Source organism: Branchiostoma belcheri, unplaced genomic scaffold (assembly GCF_001625305.1).
Source record: "Branchiostoma belcheri isolate BF01 breed outbred unplaced genomic scaffold, Haploidv18h27 scaffold161, whole genome shotgun sequence".
Lineage (NCBI taxonomy): Eukaryota > Metazoa > Chordata > Leptocardii > Amphioxiformes > Branchiostomatidae > Branchiostoma > Branchiostoma belcheri.
In genome coordinates, this window is record NW_017803058.1 from 350,026 (window position 1) to 371,589 (window position 21,564).

Consider the following 21,564-nt stretch of genomic DNA (forward strand, 5'->3'; position numbering starts at 1 on the left):
TAGGAACCTCGCGCCTACGGCGCTCGAGGTCCCCTCAAGCAGTCGGGAAGAACCCCCCCCCCCCATTCAAAATCCTGGCTACGGGCATGTACCCTGACATCTACTTTTTCTAGGCCTAGGAAAATTATTTGTGTTTCCTATTTGTGTAGGGATTTTCTTTTACAAATTTTTTAAATACATTTAGATTTTTAACTAAAATGATCAAACAAATAAAATTTAACAAAAAAATACAGGACTGTCTCAAGGACCCGTCTATCTGTCTGCTGCTAGGGTCGTTTTTTTGTTAGGGTCGATTGGGAAACTGGAATTTTTTTTCCTAGGCCTTATACATAAAACTACATCATAGTACATGTGCATACTAGGTGATTAATTAATAAAGGATTTAATTACTTGTCAGTTCGCAAATCCACCGCTAACTTCATTGTGGGACTGATGTAGTAAAAGTAATATCTCCCCCATTCTGTAATATTAATGAAGCTATAGACTTTCCTGATATAAGCCAATTAGTGTGAGTTTCCCCTTGGGGTTTCATGCAAAAATCTGTGCAGTTTTCCCTCAGGATAACATTATGATGTGGGATTGCCGTATTCCCACGGGGGTTAAGGTCACACCAATTTAATTTCTTGGTTAACAGATTCGTCGGCTTAATTTTTTTCTGATTTCAGAAAAAAAAATCAGAATCAACTGCAAAATGCTCATATTTTGCCCTGAACAGTTGAAAACAGTCCTTTTCTTCCTATTTGTTACAGTTATTCCATATTTCAATGCAATGGTATCATTAAAAGTTCAAAATTCATTGTTAAAATTTTTAACCAGCCTGGTGTGTTGACTTCATGGCTCCTATCGTACCATTTTGGGCCATAATAGGATGCCTAGGCCTGTTTTTATTTTTTTCGCCCGCCCGCTCCATTATTTTTCTAGAAAACTCCGGTAACCAAGAAATTAAATTGGTGTGGCCTTAGGATAACATTATGATGTGGGATTCCCATATTCCTATGGGGTTTAAGATTATATCCCACCCTGTCACTCTGATGCTTTTATCTAATATTGATGTGCTTTTATCTGTGGCAGATACAGTGACATGAGGGTCCCTATGGGGTTTGAGATCCTCTCCATGTGGCAGAGTCTAGGTGAGTCATTGGGATCAGTTTTCCCCTGAGAGCTCCTCTGGATGATGTCATGTTTGCTACAGTCGACCTGTACCATATAATACTGTGGTGGCATAGTCTGGGCACCAGGTTTACTAGCTCTTATTAGCTCTTAATTTTTATCTGATTATTGTGGCATTTTTGTTTGGCTTCGATTAGCTATGTTAGAATTGATGAATGAATTGTCAAATCTGTGTATTGTCCAGAACTCATCCATTGTCTATTTGTAATGAAACAATGGCAGGTATACGTGTACATTTTGTATGTTTTGTGTGTGTACATTTTCTACATGTTTTGCTAAACTTGAAGTCAGTGCTTGAATATGATTCTCTTTTCCCCATGTTTGGTGTCTATTGTAATAAGTGTAACAGTGTAACAATGAGGTTTTAAGTGCTACCAACTGACTCATCTGAAAAGGTCTGGACCTCTTGGACTGAGTAGATACATTGTTTACAGTAGTGTTCCACTGATACACTACTCCCCCATTTCTTTTTAGCTTCATCCTCGAATTCTCTGAGTTTGATGTCCCTGTGAAGCACAGTTTGCCATTACTCACAGTGCTGATGTGGGAACCACTGAAACAAGGAGCGAGTGGAAAGAGGAAAACCCCTGGCTCCCGGGACGCTGGGAATCAAACCTGTGTTGGTCCCTGGCAGCCACCTTACTAGTCGCTAAGCCGGACCTGTCAGACGAGTCAGTTGGTAGCACTTGAAACCTCACTGTTACACTGGCATGATGGTGAAGACTCTAGTAGCCTGGTACCCAGTCTATCGTGGTTAGGGCAGGCTGTCTTCGGGGCTCTAAGTTTTCCCCTGTCCAGCTCAACAGACTGGTAGGAGTGTTACGCCTGTGATAGAGTTTTGTATGTCTGGAGTTGATTAGTCCCACCATCGCGGTGTGGCTAATTGGACTCCTGTTGTACAAAACCTACTTGGAATTAGTGCTGTGTACGTAAACCCAAATTTAGGTTCAGGTCCGGATTCAAGTCCCGAGGTTTAGGTTCAGGTCCGGACTCGTAAGTCCGGACCTAAACCCATGGCATATACGAAATTGCATGTTGGCAACCTTTCAATGTTGTTTGGAGAAAACTGTGGCCATGTAACATGGAGGCAGACACTTGGTGATGCCCAATACCAATTTTTTCTTCATGTTGCAGCATAAATTTTGCAATCTATGGAGGGTTTTAAGTGGTTTTGAAGGAAAAGGGGTATGTGACATTTGAGATTTTTGGACTTGAACCTAAACATTTTTACAAGTCCAGAACTGGTCCAGAGAACTGGTACACAGCACTAGGTTAGACTCAAGATAAAACTGTTGTTTCTTCACAGGAGAACACAAGTTGAACTTCCTGCCTGGCATGGTGGGGTCGTTCCTGGAGATCTCCCTGGTGCCTGAGACAGAGCTGAGGAAGGCTCTCATCCCGGTGTTCCACGACATGATGGAGTGTGAGCAGGCAACCAGGGGCAGCTTCAAGGAGGTGGGAACATTCTACAATATCCAGCAGCTTACATAGTGCATAATATGTGTGTGCAAATTTTGAAATCATCATTTTTACTAAATAAAGACTCTTTTTACACAACTAAGAGGTTTCCCACCAACATTTCGGTGACTGTCTCAGGGCAAATCTGACTAGTTCACATGTAACTGTGTATATAAGTAGAAACTTTATGTCATCTATAGCAGTTACACCTGTACTGTGCAATGTGAAGCAGTCAGAATTGCCCTGAGGAAATTGAAGACAGTTACTGAAATGTCGGCTGAATAAAGTCTGATTCCAGTTTGCAAACTGTAACATGTCTCTGTCCTTGGTGCTGAAAAAGCAATTACTGACTAACTTCACAGCTAAGTCAATATTACACAAAATTTCAGTGTCTGGTTTGAATAAAACATGTGGTTGTGTAAAAAGAGTCTCTTTAGTCAGCTTTGATTCCAGTTTACAAACTATAACATGGCTCTGTCCTTGGTGCTGAAAAAGCAGCTACTGACAGACTTCAGGTCAAATATTGCACACTCTTTATTCAGTGACTTAGAAACCTGATGAAACTATTAAAGGACATGATTCTAATTTGTACAGTCACTGTGGTGCTTTTCATAGCCTGACTACATCATGTTTCTACTAGAGCAGGCCCTTCCACCAGTCAGGCTTAGTCAGCCGCTGACAGCGAGAGAATGTGTAACACACTTAGTCATGGATTTTGATAATTACCTCTTGAATACTGAATGTGATGTTCTATCTGTTGTTTCCATGGTTACAGGTGGAGTGTGAGATGATTGACAAGTTGGAGACTGTGTGATGTTCTATCTGTTGTTTCCATGGTTACAGGTGGAGTGTGAGATGATTGACAAGTTGGAGACTGAGTGTGATGTTCTATCTGTGGTTTCCATGGTTACAGGTGGAGTGTGAGATGATTGACAAGTTGGAGACTGTGTGATGTTCTATCTGTTGTTTCCATGGTTACAGGTGGAGTGTGAGATGATTGACAAGTTGGATACTGAGTGTGATGTTCTATCTGTTGTTTCCATGGTTACAGGTGGAGTGTGAGATGATTGACAAGTTGGAGACTGAGTGTGATGTTCTATCTGTTGTTTCCATGGTTACAGGTGGAGTGTGAGATGATTGACAAGTTGGACATCCTGATCAGTCAGGACAAGGGAGATGATGAGTACAGAGAACTCTTCCACTCCATGTGAGTCATACATAGGCTTGGATTTTGTGTGTAGGAGATTCAAAATATAGAATCCGACATGAAACACATATAGCCGTGTTCTAACCAGCGTCTATCTTGCCAACATTTGACGGAATTTGCCGCTCATGATGGCCAAAAATTTTGCTCGATCCGTCATGATGGACAAAATTGGTGTGTAAATATATGGAAAGAAACGTTAAGAGATTTTGTCTTCATAATGTGTTTTTCAATGACATAACTCCCTCACTACATACATATTGCTTTCCAAAAGCAATGTGTGTTTTTTGCATCTTTACCTATTATTTTTTATCTACTTCAGTTTGCTGGACCGTGTGCAAGTAGAGAGTGCAGAGTGGCAGGAAACAGCAGGATCTTTTGTCAACTCCATGACTAGACTATTGGAGAGGTTGTTAGATTACAGGTCTGTTACTCTTAACTTTTTCTTACCAATGTCTTACATTCCCGACATTCATTGATTCTTGCCAGCATTTAGAAAGAGGGACTTACTGCTAGTTTGGTCTATATATTACAGGCAGTATCAGTGTCACAGTTTTTGGTAAATGATAATAAATATTTCTGCTGTCCGCTGTACTTAGTACGTATTTTGTTCCTTTCAGACATGTGATGAAGGGCAGTGAAAACAGGGACAAGAGGATGGGATGTACTGTCAGCCTGCTGGTGAGTCATTTTTGTCTGCCACCCAGTGTGATGTTTCAAAATATATTACCTGAAATACAGCTGAGTCTGTGTAGTGAGTTCACATTGTGGCTGTTGTGGTGCATGATACTGCCCAGGTCACATGTTTCTGTTCAAAGGCACCCAAAGCAATTTCAAGGCAGTAAAACTGATTTTGAATCAACCTCATCCCATATACATGTAGCATACTGATATGTGTGAGGCAAAAATGCATTGCTGCTGACAGAAAACAGTTGCTAAACACGATAACTCAAGAAGGCTATGATGTCTTGATATTTGGTAGGTAGGTAGTTTTTTATGAGACCTCAAAATCATTACTTATCTAGACTACATTTTGAGCCCCCTGGCAGCTTGTTATGGTACTGCTGCTGAACGTCTGGGTTTTGATATCTCATGATCTGAATTTTTACTACACAACAGCACTTCTACCACAACGACATCCAGCGTGAGGAGATGTACATCCGCTACATCTACAAGCTCCACTAATTTTTCTCCTGCAATATTGTTTAGTGTCTCAGTCTGCAAAAGAAAACACAGACCGTAGGTGGGTTTTTCTCACACTGCCATTTCCTTCACAACAGCACTTCTACCACAACGACATCCAGCGTGAGGAGATGTACATCCGCTACATCTACAAGCTCCACGACATGCACAGGGAGGCGGAGAACTACACGGAGGCGGGTTTCACCCTGCTGCTGCACGCAGGCATGCTGGGCTGGACGGGTCTCATGCTGCCGGAGGACGAGTGGTACCCACGCCAACAGGAGAGGGAGAGGAAGGAGAAAATCTATGTCACTGTTATAGAGTACTTCGACAAGGGGAAGGTGAGGGCAGTTTTATCATAGTACTGTAAATAAGTCTTAATGTTGGCGTTAATGAAAGTTTGTTGTCTGAGAAAAATTGACATACTTATGGAACCATATGTTTGCAGGGGCAGCATATAAAGAGTTGGCAAATTATTTGTTCACCGTAATAAGTTTGCAGTACAGCAGTGACTGCAAAACTGCAAACTTAAAGTAGTGCAAAAAAATCATGATTTACATACATGTACTAGTACGTGTCAGCAGAATGTACTACACATATGCCTGCAAAACCCAGATTTTTCACATTTTTTCAGAATTCAGCCAGTTGCAGAAGATATCTTTTCTGACACAACACTAAAGGATTTTATCCTTAAATATGTGAATATGACCTTACACACAAGATGTTCTGCCGAAGTGTTATTCATGCATTTTGCACAGGCACGGTACGTTCTAGGAAAAATCTCTCTGCAACAATGCAAGCATAAATTTTAAAGCAATTCTAGCTGACATCTTGTAAACTTCATCAAGTATTCATTTTTTTTCTTTCTTCCATTCAGAGCTGGGAGAATGGCATCCCCCTGTGTAAAGAGTTAGCAGAGCAGTATGAGAAAAAATCTTTTGAGTATGCCAAACTCAGCCACATACTGGTGAGTACCTCAGTGTACATTTACAAATGTATTTACAGTCAAACCTGTCCGTCCAACCAACTGTTTAGGGCAACCAACTGTTATCAACAACCACATTCAAACAGTCCCGTCCCATTTTACATAGTAAGGACCCCCTTCCAGGCAACCAACTGTACAACGCAACCAGCGGCCACTTTCTTGTGGTCCCTACGGGGCACGGACACCCTACTCAACAACCAGATGATGGCATAAGGACAAGCGATCTAGATCTTGGTGCGTCGGCACAACGCACATGTGGAGTTTGGAACGACACGTCCAGAGTAATATTATGCTTCAATAAAAGAAACTGATAATTGTACAAATATAGTTTTACTAATATAATTTCGAAAACAAATCGAGATTAGATCATGCTGCATGCTCCTGCACTGACCGACAAAAAATCTAGCGGGCCCGATTCTCTCACGCCGTCTGCACACACACGTACCGCGCTTGCGACAAGAATAACACATTGTAATTTGAGAAAGCATACGGTTAAAACATGGGAATATTGTGCATATCCACAAATATTTCCATAGAAAACACAATCGCTGGAATCTAAAATGTTGTCCTGGGTTTTATTTAGCGGGCGTTTTGTTTCTTGTTTTGACGGCGCGCGAAAACCACGCTGATCTCTACACACTGCCGGCGCCTAGTTCCGGCGGATTGAAGACCCAAATCGCGTCAAACACACCATAAAATCACATACACACAGATATTTTTCCCCAAACTATTCTTTGAATTCGTTGTATGGTCGTGGAATTCCATGAAAAGCAGCGTTTTTTATGCTTAGAAGTGTTTTTTCCTCGGCATTTCTGTTTCAAGATGGCGGCCGCGCTTGGGTCACCCCGCGGGTCATCGGAAGGTTCCATTTCTAAAGGGTTGCTGATTACTTTACTCAATTTATTTTTGACACGTGCGGTCAGCGCACGCAAATCAAATATAAATTAACTAAATTTTATATCTATCTAGAGTTATAATTGCTTACAAAGGCCTTTATAAACTTGAAATTTCGTTATGTATTTTTTGCTGCATTTTCATTGTTCCCCTTCACAGTGGATTGGTTGTTGTTGTTTTCCAAGCCAGCGCCATCTTTGTTCTCCATTTTGTGATCGCGAACGAAGTTTTCCGTCAAATTTCTTAGCCCAAAATGACCTTTTAGGAATTTTTGAAGTCACATTAAGTTGACTGCTGTAATGTTGCGCCAGTATTGAGTAGTCTGCAAAAGTTGCCGACACAGAACCTGTAATTGCGGCAAGAAAATATCAACGCGGCGTCGGTATGTCCTTGGCCAAAAACAATGGAGGACTTCTAGAGATAGCCAAGTACACATGATGTATTTTGTCATACTTCTTGTCGCTATTTTCCACTTTTTTGCCTCAAATTCTACGATATGAAGTATAATTTGCATCAGTCACATGGTTGTAAATTTAGAAGACTGAACTGAGAAATTGTGTAATCACTTTGACTTCAAAGTCATGTGTGTGTGATGTCAATAAAATCTCACCATTAAATTTAAATTGTACTCTGTATTTTCTTTTTTGCTTATTATTTGTAAGTAAGAGCCTACCCTGCCAAGATATCAACCAGAACCCCCCCCCCCAACTGGACCATCCAACCACTCCCAGTCAACAACCATTTTTCCTTGGTCCCTTGAGTGGTTGTTGGATACAGGTTTGACTGTATCTATCAGAAGATTCAACACATTTGTGGAAGGATTGACAACAGATAACTATCACCTCTTCATGATGTCAAACCTGAGACCAGACTGTCAGGTTTGAACCACTCACACCAGGAAGGGCCCCTACTTTTTTGACAAGTTTGGTGCAATCTTTAATGTAAGGGTGGTGGGATCTTTAATGTGCTTAAGGTTGACTGTGTGGATCTCCTTAAACATGGGACCTCTGGCTTCATGTCCTATCCAATAGGACATCCCTAACCAAGGCTAGGTACTTTTAACCTGATGAGTCAAGTGAGGAAAGTCGTGTAAAGTGCCTTTCCCAAGGACACAACAATGGGGCTTGACAGGGATTCGAACCCAGAACCTTTGGATTCTGAGTCAACAACAATATCATTTTTTGGCTCTCGGATTTGCCTCTTCATTTCTGGTTCTGAATCAACTCAAAAATGCTCATATTTTTCCCCTTTAGTTGAGGAAAGTCCTTTTCTTCCTAGTTGTTACAGTTTTTTTCATCTATCTATCTATCAATGCAGTGGTTTGATTAAAAGTTCAAAATTCATTGTTGAAATATTAACCCAGCCTTTTGTGTTGACTTCATGGCTCCTATCATAGCACTTTGTAATAGGATGCCTAGACCTGTTTTTATTTCATTTTTTTTCGCCCTGTTGCTCCATATTTTTTCTGAAAAAAAATCCGAGAACGAACAAATTAAATTTGTGTGGCCTAATATGTACATTTTGACTCTACAATATATTTCTCCACAGCAAACCCAGGCCCACTTCTTTGAGAACATCCTGACTGAACTCAGACCAGAACGACCCTTCTACAGAGTGGGGTACTATGGGAAGAAGTTCCCTTTCTTTCTCAGGGTAAGTTTAGTAGTAGTACATGGTTGTTGTGTATACAAAAGTATGTAAACTGTACATTGTATATATAGTTTAAATGCAAAGTAAAGCTGATCTGGAGTAGTAATGGATATGAGTAATGGATTGCAATTTTGACTTGTTTTCTTTGGCTTTCTTGTATGTTTTTATGTAACACGTGTGTTTGTTTATTTAAATATACTTTCCGTTACTTGTGTTACTTATATGTCTCAAATCTCTGTAACTTAATGATTGTTAAAAGTTTGTCACAACTTGGCACAACTTTATTTTCTTTGTTATATTGATGACTGTAATGTTTTAGGTTTTAAAAGAAATATAATAATCATAATCAGTTTGTCAGAATTGAATGGGCCATCCAGCCATATGAAATTCAGTAAATATGATAAATAAGGATAAATAGAAATACTGTTGATGGTTACCATCCATAACTAGCTTTACCTTTCTGAATAAGATACTGTAACAAGAATCATAAACAAAATGTTTTGTATCTCTTATCATTTATTGAACCCACAGCACAAAAAGACAGGAATGATATTCAAAGAACATTGACAAGTCTTTGTACAAAGATGAAAGGTCATTGCTTATTACTGTATTATGTTGTACTTGACAATAACTTCAAGTACAATCAACAATCAACCTGATAGTAATGGGCTGATAAAGTTATGCACAAATTTGGGTTGATAAAGTTTTGCACAAATTTGCAATGGTACTCATTACAAAATAGTTTTGTATAGCATGTTGACAAAATGAAAACAGGCACAAATGTGTATTTTGTCCAACTCTCACATGTCTTACATATATAAACCACAGCACAGCAAGTTAGATTAAGTATTTCTAGAACCAAGCAGCCAAGCATCAAATACAAAAAGGCCACAGCAAACTGATCTATAATACAAATAGCAGCACAGCGTGGTGAAAACAAACATTTTTGATACAACTTACTGCATGAATTGAAAAAAATGACCAGAAGATGGACATTGAAATTTCAGTTTCGCCACCCAGAAATTGTATTGGATGCCTTTAAGGGGCAACAGCAGTTCCTATAATCATACAGTTATTAACCCTGATTATCATATAGCCGGGTGACGTTGACCGATCAGAAGGCTCCATTCCACATTCCTTATGACGCCGTAATGTCACAAATATAGTCAAAACCAGGTCATTATTCATCCCAATCCATACATTAAACAACCCAATAATCACCCGCATATGACCTCTGGTGACCCAAGTAGAACACGGCTCTGTTACGAAAAATCCGAAAATAACTTGTTGTGTTCCAATGACATCGGGTGACTCCCATAAGAACACCTGTTCCCTGAAAAACCTTGTTCGCTGCGCTCACTCGGTGGCTTCATTCAGTGGTTATACCAACTGACAAGGCTTTCTCACACCATATTCACCTCGGGGCGGGTCATTAACCCTTAATTGTTGTCCCCCTACAGAATAAGACGTTTGTGTACCAAGGCCAGCCGTATGAGAAGATACAGGACTTCAGTCAGCGGCTGCAGACAGAGTTTCCCAACGCTTCCTTCATGACTCACAACCTGCCACTGGACGATGAAGTCATCAACTCAGATGTGGAATGTATCCTTTAGTCTAGACCTTATTCTTCAATCTAGATCAGACCAGGGCTCTAGCCAGTCAAAATTGTTTTTCTGTCAGCCCAGGTTCATTCTAGGACTTGGGGAGAGAGTGCTCTCAATCTATGGGGGTCCGTTTAGGATTTTCAAGCTTTAAAAACGCAAATTCCTACATTTTAGAGAGGCAAATCTTGGGGTTGTGAGTGGTTGTTGTTGGTCCTTTGGATGTAATTTTTTTACCCAAGATTTTGTCAATTTTGTCTGTCATAGTTGGCGGATTGGTTTAAAAATTTTTCCGTCACACGTCACAAAGCTCTGGCAATTGGCGGAAAAACGGCTGCCGACAAGAGTCTTGGATGAGACACTACATGAATTTCGTTCTGAAATCATTTTTTTCTCGGTATAGAAAAGCCTGTAGAATGCCCCCTAGTCTTGCCTTTTCCTCTTTAACTCCAACAGATTAAGAAATCTACATTCTATCAGATGTAAATTAGATCATTTTTTCCTAGAACTATCGTAGCGTGAAACTCGTTGTCACCAAGTACAGTAGGGGGATCATCACTAGATAGCCAAAAAAATGAAAATGAAAAAAATGTTTTGAGTTAAATATGCAAAGGTCCGGTGCAACAGGTCTTTCAGTGTATTATAGCCAGCTGCAATTGCATACCTGGTGTGTTACTGGTGTGTTACACTGAAGGGCAGTTATACCAGCTATACAGATACAGACTAGATGTTTGTTATGTTGCCTTAACCTGTACCACAGATATCCAGATTTGTAAGGCAACTCCTGTACCTAAGGACTCAGAGATCCTCCATGATCAGACAGTGCCAGAAAAGATCGCTTCCTACTACAGAGCCAACAACATAGACACTTTTGTGTTTGACAGACCTGTCCACAAGGGCGCAAAGGATGAAAATCTCTTCAAGGTAAACACTACATGTCAAAAATACTCTGTAAATAATTTCATTAGGTTGGTAAATGATTGTATAGTGAAGTTCTTTTTTTCACAACCGTCTGTCATCTTTAGGGCTAATACGACTTGTTTTACGCTTGAGGCTACATTGTTATAGTGGCACCTAGCTTCAGTGCACAGTGAACCAGTACCACCTAGCTTCAGTGCACAGTGAACCAGTAACACCTAGCTTCAGTGCACAGTGAACCAGTAACACCTAGCTTCAGTACACAGTGAACCAGTAACACCTTTAGTGCATTATGCACCAAGTAACACCTAGCTCCAGTGCACTATGAACTATGTAACACCTTTAGTGCATTATGCACCAAGTAACATCTAGCTCCAGTGCACAGTAAACTAGTGATATTAGCCCTTATGAAGGTGACAGACGGTCATCAAAACATTGGCTCACGTAAATCAAAATTAAATGGTTGTGAATGTCAATAAAAGAACTTTGCTATTCAGTCAAAAATACTGTTTGTCAGATATGCTTACAGTAAGTGCCAACAATTGCTCAATATGGTCTTTTCAATGAATTTTGAAGAGATGAACTGTAATTTTTTATGTCTTGAACATGTTTGAATGTACATGTTATTGTTGACCATAGAACATGTGGTTGGAGAGAACCATCATGGTCACCACCAGCACACTACCTGGCATCCTCAAGTGGTTTGAAGTCAAGTCTGTTCAAGTGGTATGTACATTTTTACACCTTTTTTTCCTCCCTTTTTTCCACTGTTTCACTGCACTCTTCAGAAAATGTTCAAAATACCTGTACGCTATGTTCTATCTCTAAGCAATTTTCAAAAGTCAAAAATGGTAAGAAACACTACTTTTACAAATCCTAAGCTCTGGTTAGTCCTTAACTAGAAATCATGCTGGATATATTTTTTAGGAAAACAACAAGTTCTATTGGTAGCAAAATGCAGGAATCAAAAGGAGTTACTCTTTCAACTTCTTGGCCAGTTGATGCCACTTGTTGCCTTCGTTGTGGTCCCCCAGTTCGTCGTATGCTAGACCCATCCTGTTGTACGCCACTGCAAGCTTCCCGTTGTCTTTCATTTCTTCTGCCAGGTCCCTTAGCTCCACATAATAGTCCAGCGCCCTCTGTGGTTTCTTACACTTGTCCAGGTGCAGGTCTCCAAGCTTGAGAATGATGTCCCGTTGCTGCTGCTTATCTTCTAGCTCCTTCGCGAAGGCCAGGGCTGTGGCGTACAGCGTGGCGGCTTGTTCGTACTTCCCCCAGGACGTGTAAGAGTCGGCCATGTTCTGTTGACCGATCATCTGCCCCTCCTTGTCCTCCTGCCCCTGTTTGATGATGAGGTGTTTCTGGTGTAGCTCTACTGCCTGCTCGTATTCCCCCACCGCGTGGTACACCAGCCCCATCTTGCTAAACGCGAGCGCGATGTCGTCCTTCAAATCCAGCTCTTCGGCCATGCCTAACATCTGCTGGTAGAACTTCATCGCCTTCTTCTGTTCCTTGAACTCCTCTCGGTACAAGTCTCCCAAGTGCATGGCGAGGGAGCACTGTCGTTCCCTGTTCCCAGTCTCCACGGCGTGTGCCATGGCCGCGGTGTAGTGGAACTTGGCCTTCTTGGGGTTCCCGAGCTTCTTGATGGAAGCAGCGAGGTTCATCTGAGCCGCGACCTGCTTCAGCTTGTCTCCCATCTCCTCTCGGAGTTGAAGATTCTTCTCCTGCCAGTCGACGGCGTCCTCGTACTTACCCATCATGCCGTGGGTCAGGCCGAGCCGGTTGTACGCGAGCGCCACCTTCTCCTTGTCTTGTGTCTCTTCTGCGAGAGCCAGCATCTGTTTGTAGTACTCTACAGCTTTCTGCGGGTTGCCCACCCCTTCCCTGTGCAGGTCTCCCAGCCGGCTGCAGGCCAGGGCCATCTTCGCAGGATCCTTTAGCTCCTCAGACACTACAAGAACCCTCTCGTAGTACTTGATAGCCACCTCTGGATCATTGAGCACCTCTCTGTAGAGATCTCCCAGCCTACTGTAGGCCACCACTGCCTTGTTTTTGTCATTGACCTCTTCCGACACTGTCAGCATCTCCTTGTAGTATTTTGCGGCCGTGTTTGGGTCTGCTATCTTGTCCCGGTACAGATCACCCAGCCGTGTGTAGGAGAGCAGTATTCCTGCCTTGTCTTGTACCTCCTCCATTAACTTTAACAACTGTGCGTATCGCTTTGCTGCGCCTTGCGGATCATTCAGGTCGTCTCTTAGGAGGTCTCCTAGCAACAAGAGCAGCTGTTTTGTCTGCCCCTTGTTGCCGAGGTCGTCGGCTAGCGCCATCGCGGATTCATAGTGCTGCTTCGTGTCTGCAAACTTCTCCAGGGCCATGCTGGCCTTGGCGATGCTCTTGTGCGCTGCAATCTGCCCCTCCTTGTTTCCGATGTTCCTCCAAGTACGCAGAGTTTTCTGGTACCAGTCTATGGCCGACTGGTGGTCCCCCGTCTCGTCGTTTGCCATTCCCACAAGTCTGTAGGCTGTGGCGACCTTTTCTTTGTCCTGCATCTCTTCGGCAAGCGTTAGCAGCTGTGTGTAGTACCAGAGCGCCGTGTGTGGATCCCCCATCTGCCCCTGGTGCAGTTCTCCCAGCTCAAGAGTTGTCATCCATTGTAGCAGCATACTACTGGACTTAGCAGATAGGCCATTGGCAGATTCATAGTTGGACTTGGCATGGTCGTAGTTTCCCAAGATTTTGTATGTCAGAGCGGCATTCCTGTACGCAATGCACTTGGCCATGGCGTTATCGTCCTCTTCCTCTTCTTGGTTTCTCCGTATCCTCAGGTCCTTCTGGTGCCAGAGTAAAGCGGTGACGTGCTCTCCCATCGCTCCGTACACCGTCCCGATCCTGTTGTAGGAGAGAGCCATGTTTTCCTCGTCATTTGTCTTCTCTGCGTAGTGCAGCATGTGTTTGTAATACTTCAGCGCAGCTTTCCTGTCCTTGGCTTCCATCATCTGCATGTCTCCCATGACGTTACAGGCTTGTATCATCGCCTTTCTGTCATTCAGTTCCTCTCCCAGTTTCAGCTCCTGGGTGTAGTACTTAAAGGCTGTTTTGGAGTCCCCTAGCTTCTTGTGGTACATCCCGGCAAGCGTCTGGGCTAGCTCCAGCTGCCGTTGCTTGTCGTTCTTCTCCTTCGCCAGCTCCATTACGGACTCGTAGTGCGTCACGGCCTCGGCGACATTTCCCGTGTTCATCAGCGAGGACGCCATGTTGGCGTGGCAGGCGGCGATTCCGTCCTTGTTCCCCGCCGCCTTCTCGATCTCCATCATCCTCTCGTGGTTCCACATGGCCTCCTTGTGTTTCCCCGACACGTCCAGCGCCACCGCCATCTTGTTGTACGTGGCGGCCTCCTTGTTCTTGTCGTGCAGGGCCTGGGCCGAGGTCAGCATCTCTTCGTAGTACATGACGGCCTTGTTTGGCTTCTGTAGCGTGTGCCAGTACAGGTCTCCAATCTTGCAGTTGATGTCAAACTGTAAGGAACTGTTGCCGGACTCCTCGGCGGCAGACAGCTCGGTTTGTAGATCATCAATCTTAGACTGGGCGTCTTGGATCTCATCTGGAGAAAGCAAGAAGGAAAAGGATAAAAGATGATTCTGAATCAGTCGTCAAACCATATCTAATATGTCCAAGAGGATTTGAGTGATACATGTGGATTAGTGGAATGACCTCAGGATGTCTTTATACCACAGTCATACATAGCTAATGTTATCCTGCTTAATTTTTACCCAAGATTTTTGTCAATTTTGTCCATCAAGATTTTTGTAGAATTTGTTGAAAAGAAGAAAGAAAATAGACAAGACAAGAAGTCTGATAAAATTGTCAACATTTGTGCATCTGAAGGTTGCATGTAATCCAGTACTTAGTCATTATTCGTTATTGTATAATTATATAAAATTGCAGAGACAATGCTTTGTAAGATAATACTTGTGGATAGCATCCAGTGAAGAGCAATCTACCATGATGACAGTGTCTATTTGTTTCAAACAAAAGCCTCTGTAGTTTAGTCCAAAATAGCCTGATGGCCCGAGTGTATGGTTTAGATTTCCGTGGGACATCCCAGTAGAAACAGTACCACCTGTTAGATGTCAGGTGATACAGAGTAGCTCTCCACTAATCCTAGATCACGTTACTCCTGTCTTCTTTGTCAGAAGGTAAGACAATTAAGCTAGGCCTGATTGTAGGCCACAACAATTTAAGTAATTGGTTCTCGGATTCTCTTACTTCATTTCTGTTGCATGGTTGCTTGTTCTATTTGTCCTGTCTTATCATCATTAGGATATGCACTTTATTTTGCAGTACATGTTGACTGAACTTTTACAAATAAAAGTCTATACATGTATTTGCAGTTTTCTCAGTCACCTCTGTTCCGCCAACTTATCATTATCGTTAACAAGTAATTTGCCGATTATCTTTTTCCTGCACCTGCTGCCACAGTGAACATATAATGGGGGCCCGCAAGCCCTTTTCCGTAGAGCGTAATCGGCCGTTTAAATTCTACGTAGAGCGTAGACGGACCGCGCGTAGACGGACCGCTCTAATATTTTTGCGTAGAGCGTATTTGGCATTTTAATTCTACGTAATGCGTTGTAGCCACTTGGAATTTATCGTAAAGCGTAATCGAGAGGTTTCCGAATTCAGCGTAGAGTGTTGTCGGGACCCCCCCCCCTTGCAGGCCCTCTATAATGTCATGAACACCTTCATTTCTCAGACCATGAACTTTTGCTACCGTGAAGATTAAGTGAAAATACAACACCACACAGATGTACTGGGTTATTCTAACCTGGAGTAGGTTGAGTGTGGATTGTAGGAACAGTGGGTCTGCTCACAGTGATGTACCCAGACTCAGGATCCACCCTGAACGTCCTGCCCTGCTGTGGTTCCCTGTGTTCTCCCAGCTGTAGGGCTGACACAGCAGGTACCAGCTCCAGCTCAGGCCCTGTCCCCGGCCCCTGCTGTTTCAGCACTCTGTGGAGCGGTGCTGATTTTGTGCTCTTCAGTCTGTCTTCCATTGTCAAGCCGTACTCTGGACAAATAGGGGTGTTATCATTAGATAACTTTCAAACAATGTTTAGAGTTAGATGTTCAAGGTTAGGTGTAACAAGTTGTTCGGTATGATGGTGTGTTACGCCAAAGGGCGGTTATACTGACTATACAGAATGATACAGAATCTGATACAGAAATGCTTGAGTGGACAGTTAGGAAGACTTGTGTTCTAGCCAGCCTGAATTTTTTTCCATTATGTCAGTCCTGTTTGACGTAACATCATGACTGTCCAGTGCTTGAGGTGTGCAAATCCTAGAGGTGTCTGCAGGTCCTACAGGAAATTTTGAAATCTTTACCCTCTGAAACACTATTTCCTGGATTTTGAAGGGCAAATTTTGCTGGCAGACTGAGTTTAGTTTAATGATATCTCTTCCCATTTATGTGCCAATTTTTGTCCGTCAAAGATGCGGCAAAATTCTCTCAACTGAGGGAAACAACAGACACTGCCTAGAACACTGCCACAGACTATGTCTTGGTCATTAACTGAAACAAGTTAAACAACAGCTACATGTATAATAACATAAAAGTAGAACATATGATCTATCCATCAAGAAGTCTGTCATTTTTAGAACAATTTCCACAGAAAGATCTTTTAAATTAGCTTTTTTTGATAGCAAAAACTAAAATTTCAAAGACAACTCTAGGTATATCATGCAGTAACAAAGTCAAAACATGTGGAAAGAAACAGTCTTACCACTGATTTATGCTTTGAAGCTTCGAGAATGTTGGTCAGTACAACTCCTGTCTGACAGCACACACACCCTTGTTGGCCAGCTGTCCTTTCCTCGTGAAACACTACAAGCTGAACTGTGAAAATGTTCGGACACAGAAATTCCTTACGTGAAGTCAGGCACATACACAATGACAATTTGAGTCACTCGTACGAACCCCTTACAATGTAATGTGCTCAAAAAGACCATTATTTACTGCAAGGCGTCACCACTCCAGACTAGCCCATCTCGTGTTCAACCCCCAAGAAGGTAGAAAACACTTGGCAACAGTTTGAAAATGAAAGCATAACCGGCAATAAAGAAAAGAGGAAAGAAAGTAGACAAGACAAGAAGTGTGATAAAATTATCAACATGTTTGTGTCTGAAGGTTGTAATGTAGAATTACCTGGTTTTACAGCAACAGCTTTTTCCCCAACCCACCTACAAAATGTAAACACCCGTCCATGGTAGGTGGCATGTTTTGTAACTTACCTGTACAGGGTAAGTAAATAAAGTATCACTGTCAGAAGTAACAAAAAGTCTTTTCCGGTAGACAAAGGAGAACTCTCAATGGTGAAGAAACATATCAGTAACAACCGTGGTCAATCAACATGTGGGTAGAGTTACTGTGATGCCAATTGTGAATTGGTCGCTATGTCATTACAGTACTGTTACAATATAGGCTTTTCCTTTTGAGGGAAGGTGTTGGAACTGTCCTTTAAATTTGATTGATAATCAGATTTAAGTTGGTTACAGTAACCCTCAATAGTAATGCAATTTATCTTTCATGTTACAATGAAAGTAACAGTCTTGTAGGTTTTTTCTGACAGTTGCGATTTACCGTACACCAAATGAGCCTGAATTCGAAGTCAGGGAAATCTGGGTCAGTTATATCGATTTAAAGAGCGGCGTTACACAATTTCAAGCCATTGATGTCAATCAAAGACCACTTTGTGTGTGAGAAGATTAGTGTTTTCATGGCGGATGAATCGGACGCCTCTGAGTAATCAATGGTTGCTAATGGAGTAAAAGCCCAATAGTTGCTCAATAGTTCGGGTTACCAGCAAAAAGCTGTATTGAGGGGGGCTACTGGGATTTGTCTGGGAAGTCTAAACATTGGGACTGGAACATTTGAATAGTTGTTTTTGTTAATTGTTATGTCTTGGTGTATGTCAACATTGGCATGCCACCCAAACAGTAACGTAATTGATCTTTTCCTCCGTCCTTAAGCACTTACAAAGTAGATGATCCAGCTTGACTTTTGGTGGTAGAAAGGGATATATTGTGCATTGTAGGTGTGAACTCACAATGTTGGTTTAAGTGGAAAATTGGACTGACGTCCTGACAGGTCTACTTATGTTGACACCTGTCCTGATGATACATAGGCCATGTTTATTTGATATCATGGATGACATCCTCTGGGAACCTTAAAACTGATGCGAGCGTGCGAATATAAAAAGTTTGCCAATAAAAGTTGGCTTCAATACAATCTGCCATAAAGGTTGAACAAATGAATAAACACACAGAGTATGGTATGGTGAATAATACACATTTTCATATCTTCCCAAATTTTCTTCTTTTCCTTTGGAATTGATCTTGGCATTCGGTCTTTTCCAATACAGGTATTTTCTTGCAATTCATGTCATATATTCGTCTGTACCTCTGACGGGTTTATGTTCTTAAGACATACATTCATTAATTATCCTGATGAAGGTGACAGTGGTCATTGAAAATTTGATCTCTGAGTACCCCTTGTGTTGGAACAAAGTTTAGCATGATCGTACTATAAGTACTACCAACACAGATGCACTTGCATGATGACTTGTTCCCAAAGGTTAAGATGCCAGAAAAAAATACAGGCTGGCTGGAACACTGCTACTAATGCAGATGAACTTGTATGATTTTTTCCAGTAGGTTGAGGTACCAGAAAAAAATTTATGCTGGCTAGAACACTGCTACCAACGCAGATAAACTGCATGATGATTTTGTTGCCATAGGTTGAGATCAGCCCGATTGAGACTGCCATCCAGACCATGGACAACATGAACAAAGAGCTGCGTACCCTGATCCACCAGCACACTACTGACCAGACCAGGGGGGTACAGATCCTCAGTATGAGGTTAAACGGGGTCATCGATGCTGCTGTCAACGGTGGTATCTCCAAGTACCAGGAGGTGAGGTCTCTCTCTCTTTTTTAATTAATACATGTACAGTGGAAACCTACATGTAAATGGATCCATTGTAATTGGTGAAGGTTGGCTCAAAAAAAAGTCAAATAAAGGCATCCAAAATAATTCACCAAAATTTTCAGTCAATTTTCTGTTTTTTTTCTTCAATCCTATCCCATATGGTAACATAGTATGCTAACGTACAGTTAGCATACTGATATCTGTAAGGCAAAAATGTGATGTCACTGACAGAAAAGGGCTCCTTGTTTTGTACTGTAGGCTGGTTCTAGCTATTTGTGTTTGGTACCCAAAAAATAAAGAGACACACCTGACCTCACAGCTTGTTTTGGGACTATTTCAAAAGCTTGAAGTATTTGTTAAGAAACAGAGTAAATGTCAGACAGATTTCCTCATCCAGAATATTTTTGTTTTGCTGCCCTGATACTGCATTGGATGCCTTTAACACATTACAGCAGGATCTCTTTTCTCTAAGTCAGAAATATCAAGCGTAGGTAGCATGTTTCAGCAGTGTCTATTGGTATCATGGTTTTACTGTTGAGCTTGTCTTGTACACTATTGTAGTGTCTGCTTTGAAAGGTATAATGTATGTAATAATTTTTACATGTATAGCCAGTAAAATAACTGTGATATTATTGACATGTATAATTATTGGTATTTCAATGTTTAATTTTTCAGTCTACTAAAAACATTTTTTTGTCTCCAGGCCTTCTTCGAGGATGACTACATCACAGCCCACCCTGAGGATCAACAGCTGGTGCAGAGACTGAAGGGTCTGGTTCTGGAGCAGGTCTGACAATATACCTGTCTTATGTCTTTGTTGTTGTGTCGTATTTGAATGAAAGCTCATCGATGTTGGTAGAATCCATGATAGTTGCAAAGTTGAAGCCTTATGTAGTTCCAACATGCTTCTGATGCCTGGGGAGTCAGTGTAGTTTATCATACATCTGATGAAGGTTGATGTGTTCAACCAAAAATTTATGGAAAGTCTTTCTTTTCATGTTTGCACTAAGGCTTAAACTTTGTAAATATAGTCATGTAACATCTACAATGTGTATGCAAGGTAAACTACTAGTACATTTTGTAACTACAGTCAAACTTACCCAGGTGACCACCTCTTTCTATAAGCCAGCCGTCTGGCCATGGCAACCGCTTTTTCTCGGTCCTGATATTCTTCCCCATAGACGTACGCAAGGACCTTGCTTAAGTTCAACGGGACTTCGACTGGCACTAAATGGACCAAATATGGCCCAATCTCTGCCTATATGATGACTGTCATTTTCAAGCGTGTTGCGAAAATTTGCAATGCATTGTATGTTTAGGACTGCATTGTAGGTACAGTTCCGTGTAACTGTGTAGAATGATATGTAAATATTTTGCTTTTGGGAATGCATCTATAGCAGCGACACCTGTGCTACAGTGCAATGTGAACCAGTCAGAACTGCCCTGAGGAAGGTGACAGACGGTCACTGAAACATTGTGAAAAAAGAGTCTCTATTCCTGACAGTGACTTACATGTACATGCACCAACCTGATGAAACTATTCACGGAGGTTGATCTGGAAATGTAAGTTTTTGTTTTCTGCCCCAGGTGAGTGTACTGGAGAGTGGGCTGGCCATCCATGGTAAGCTGGCTCCAGCTGAGGTGGTTCCTCTGCACAGGAAGATGGTTGAGATGTTCACAGCCATGAAGGCCAGTCTGGCCGGACAGGTCAGATTCTACACAAACTCCTTCTTCTCTTGTCTTCAACTTGTGAAAAGGCTTGTTTTTTTAAGTTAGAAATGCAAAGTAAAATTACTGTATTGGCTTCAGGCCACACCAATGTAATTTAAGAAGGTTCTTGGATTCGCCCGCTTCATTTTTTTCTGATTTGCAAAAGAAAAAGGATTCTGGTTCTGAATCAACTAAAAATACTCATATTTTTGCCTCAATAGTTGAAGAAAGCCCTTGCCCTCCTAGTTGTTACAATTTTTCCATCTAACAATGCAGTGCTTTGATTAAAAGTTAGAAATTCATTGTTTTTTCTTTTAATTACTAGTATAAACCAGCCCAGTATGTTGACTTCGTGGCTCCTATCGTAGCTTTTGGGGCTATCATAAGATGCCATAATCCTGTTTCTATTTAACATTTAATTGCCCTGTCACTTTTTTCTGACCAGGAACACATGAAACGTTGAGCTGAGTTTGAGACATTATTTTTAAGACATTTTGTTGATCTTACAGAACTCCCCCAGCCTCTGGCACACCCAGAAGAGACTGTCTGTGGCCTCCGCACCCGGCGCTCTGGGTCAGAGGTCATCTTCCATCCCCTCCATCCCACCCAGTCCTGAGAAGAAACCTGCCTCTCCCCTGTCTAAAAGGTAGAGTATACATGTAGCACGTTTGGGTGCGCCTCCTATCAATCTCTAACGGAACTGCAGTTGTCAAGTTGTGATTGATGGCTAGTCAATCCTGGTCCATGTCAGAAAGTAGGTATTGTATGTTTTCATGCCTTCCATACCATAGCTTACAAACAC

General features: G+C 41.9%; 2 protein-coding genes across 9 annotated transcripts in view; one reads left to right on the plus strand and one right to left on the minus strand.

Moving 5' to 3' along the window:
- Positions 1-21,564, plus strand: part of LOC109466257 (dedicator of cytokinesis protein 3-like) — an 85,494-nt gene that overhangs the window by 58,024 nt on the left and 5,906 nt on the right. For all 6 annotated transcript variants that reach the window (XM_019763934.1, XM_019763935.1, XM_019763936.1 and 3 more), the window contains 15 exons: positions 1,072-1,130; positions 2,477-2,625; positions 3,750-3,835; positions 4,155-4,256; positions 4,453-4,513; positions 5,113-5,355; positions 5,892-5,981; positions 8,442-8,546; positions 10,004-10,145; positions 10,905-11,068; positions 11,702-11,788; positions 18,861-19,037; positions 19,756-19,839; positions 20,640-20,759; positions 21,272-21,408. In XM_019763934.1, the coding sequence (XP_019619493.1) occupies positions 1,072-1,130; positions 2,477-2,625; positions 3,750-3,835; positions 4,155-4,256; positions 4,453-4,513; positions 5,113-5,355; positions 5,892-5,981; positions 8,442-8,546; positions 10,004-10,145; positions 10,905-11,068; positions 11,702-11,788; positions 18,861-19,037; positions 19,756-19,839; positions 20,640-20,759; positions 21,272-21,408 (1,806 nt within the window). The remainder of the gene's footprint in view (positions 1-1,071; positions 1,131-2,476; positions 2,626-3,749; positions 3,836-4,154; positions 4,257-4,452; positions 4,514-5,112; positions 5,356-5,891; positions 5,982-8,441; positions 8,547-10,003; positions 10,146-10,904; positions 11,069-11,701; positions 11,789-18,860; positions 19,038-19,755; positions 19,840-20,639; positions 20,760-21,271; positions 21,409-21,564) is intronic.
- Positions 11,805-17,355, minus strand: LOC109466258 (tetratricopeptide repeat protein 28-like). Of its 3 annotated transcripts, XM_019763941.1 has the most exons (4): positions 17,270-17,355; positions 16,848-16,960; positions 15,891-16,133; positions 11,805-14,666 (listed from the first exon to the last, which is right to left on the minus strand). In XM_019763941.1, exons 3-4 carry the CDS (start codon positions 16,117-16,119, stop codon positions 12,037-12,039), a joined length of 2,859 nt encoding a protein of 952 aa, XP_019619500.1. In that variant the 5' UTR covers positions 16,120-16,133; positions 16,848-16,960; positions 17,270-17,355; the 3' UTR covers positions 11,805-12,036. The 3 variants fall into 3 exon arrangements, with proteins under 3 accessions (XP_019619500.1, XP_019619501.1, XP_019619499.1); XM_019763942.1 differs by lacking the exon at positions 16,848-16,960 and having other exon boundaries at positions 17,270-17,292; XM_019763940.1 differs by lacking the exon at positions 17,270-17,355 and having other exon boundaries at positions 16,848-17,107.

What these genes read in the sequence shown, in the direction of transcription:
- LOC109466258 (XM_019763941.1), bottom strand. Translation starts at nt 16,119, where the DNA reads ATGGAAGACAGACTGAAGAGCACAAAATCAGCACCGCTCCACAGAGTG. An exon ending in CCACACTCAACCTACTCCAG is followed by an intron (nt 14,667 to 15,890) that starts GTTAGAATAACC and finishes TGCTTTCTCCAG; the next exon opens with ATGAGATCCAAGACGCCCAG.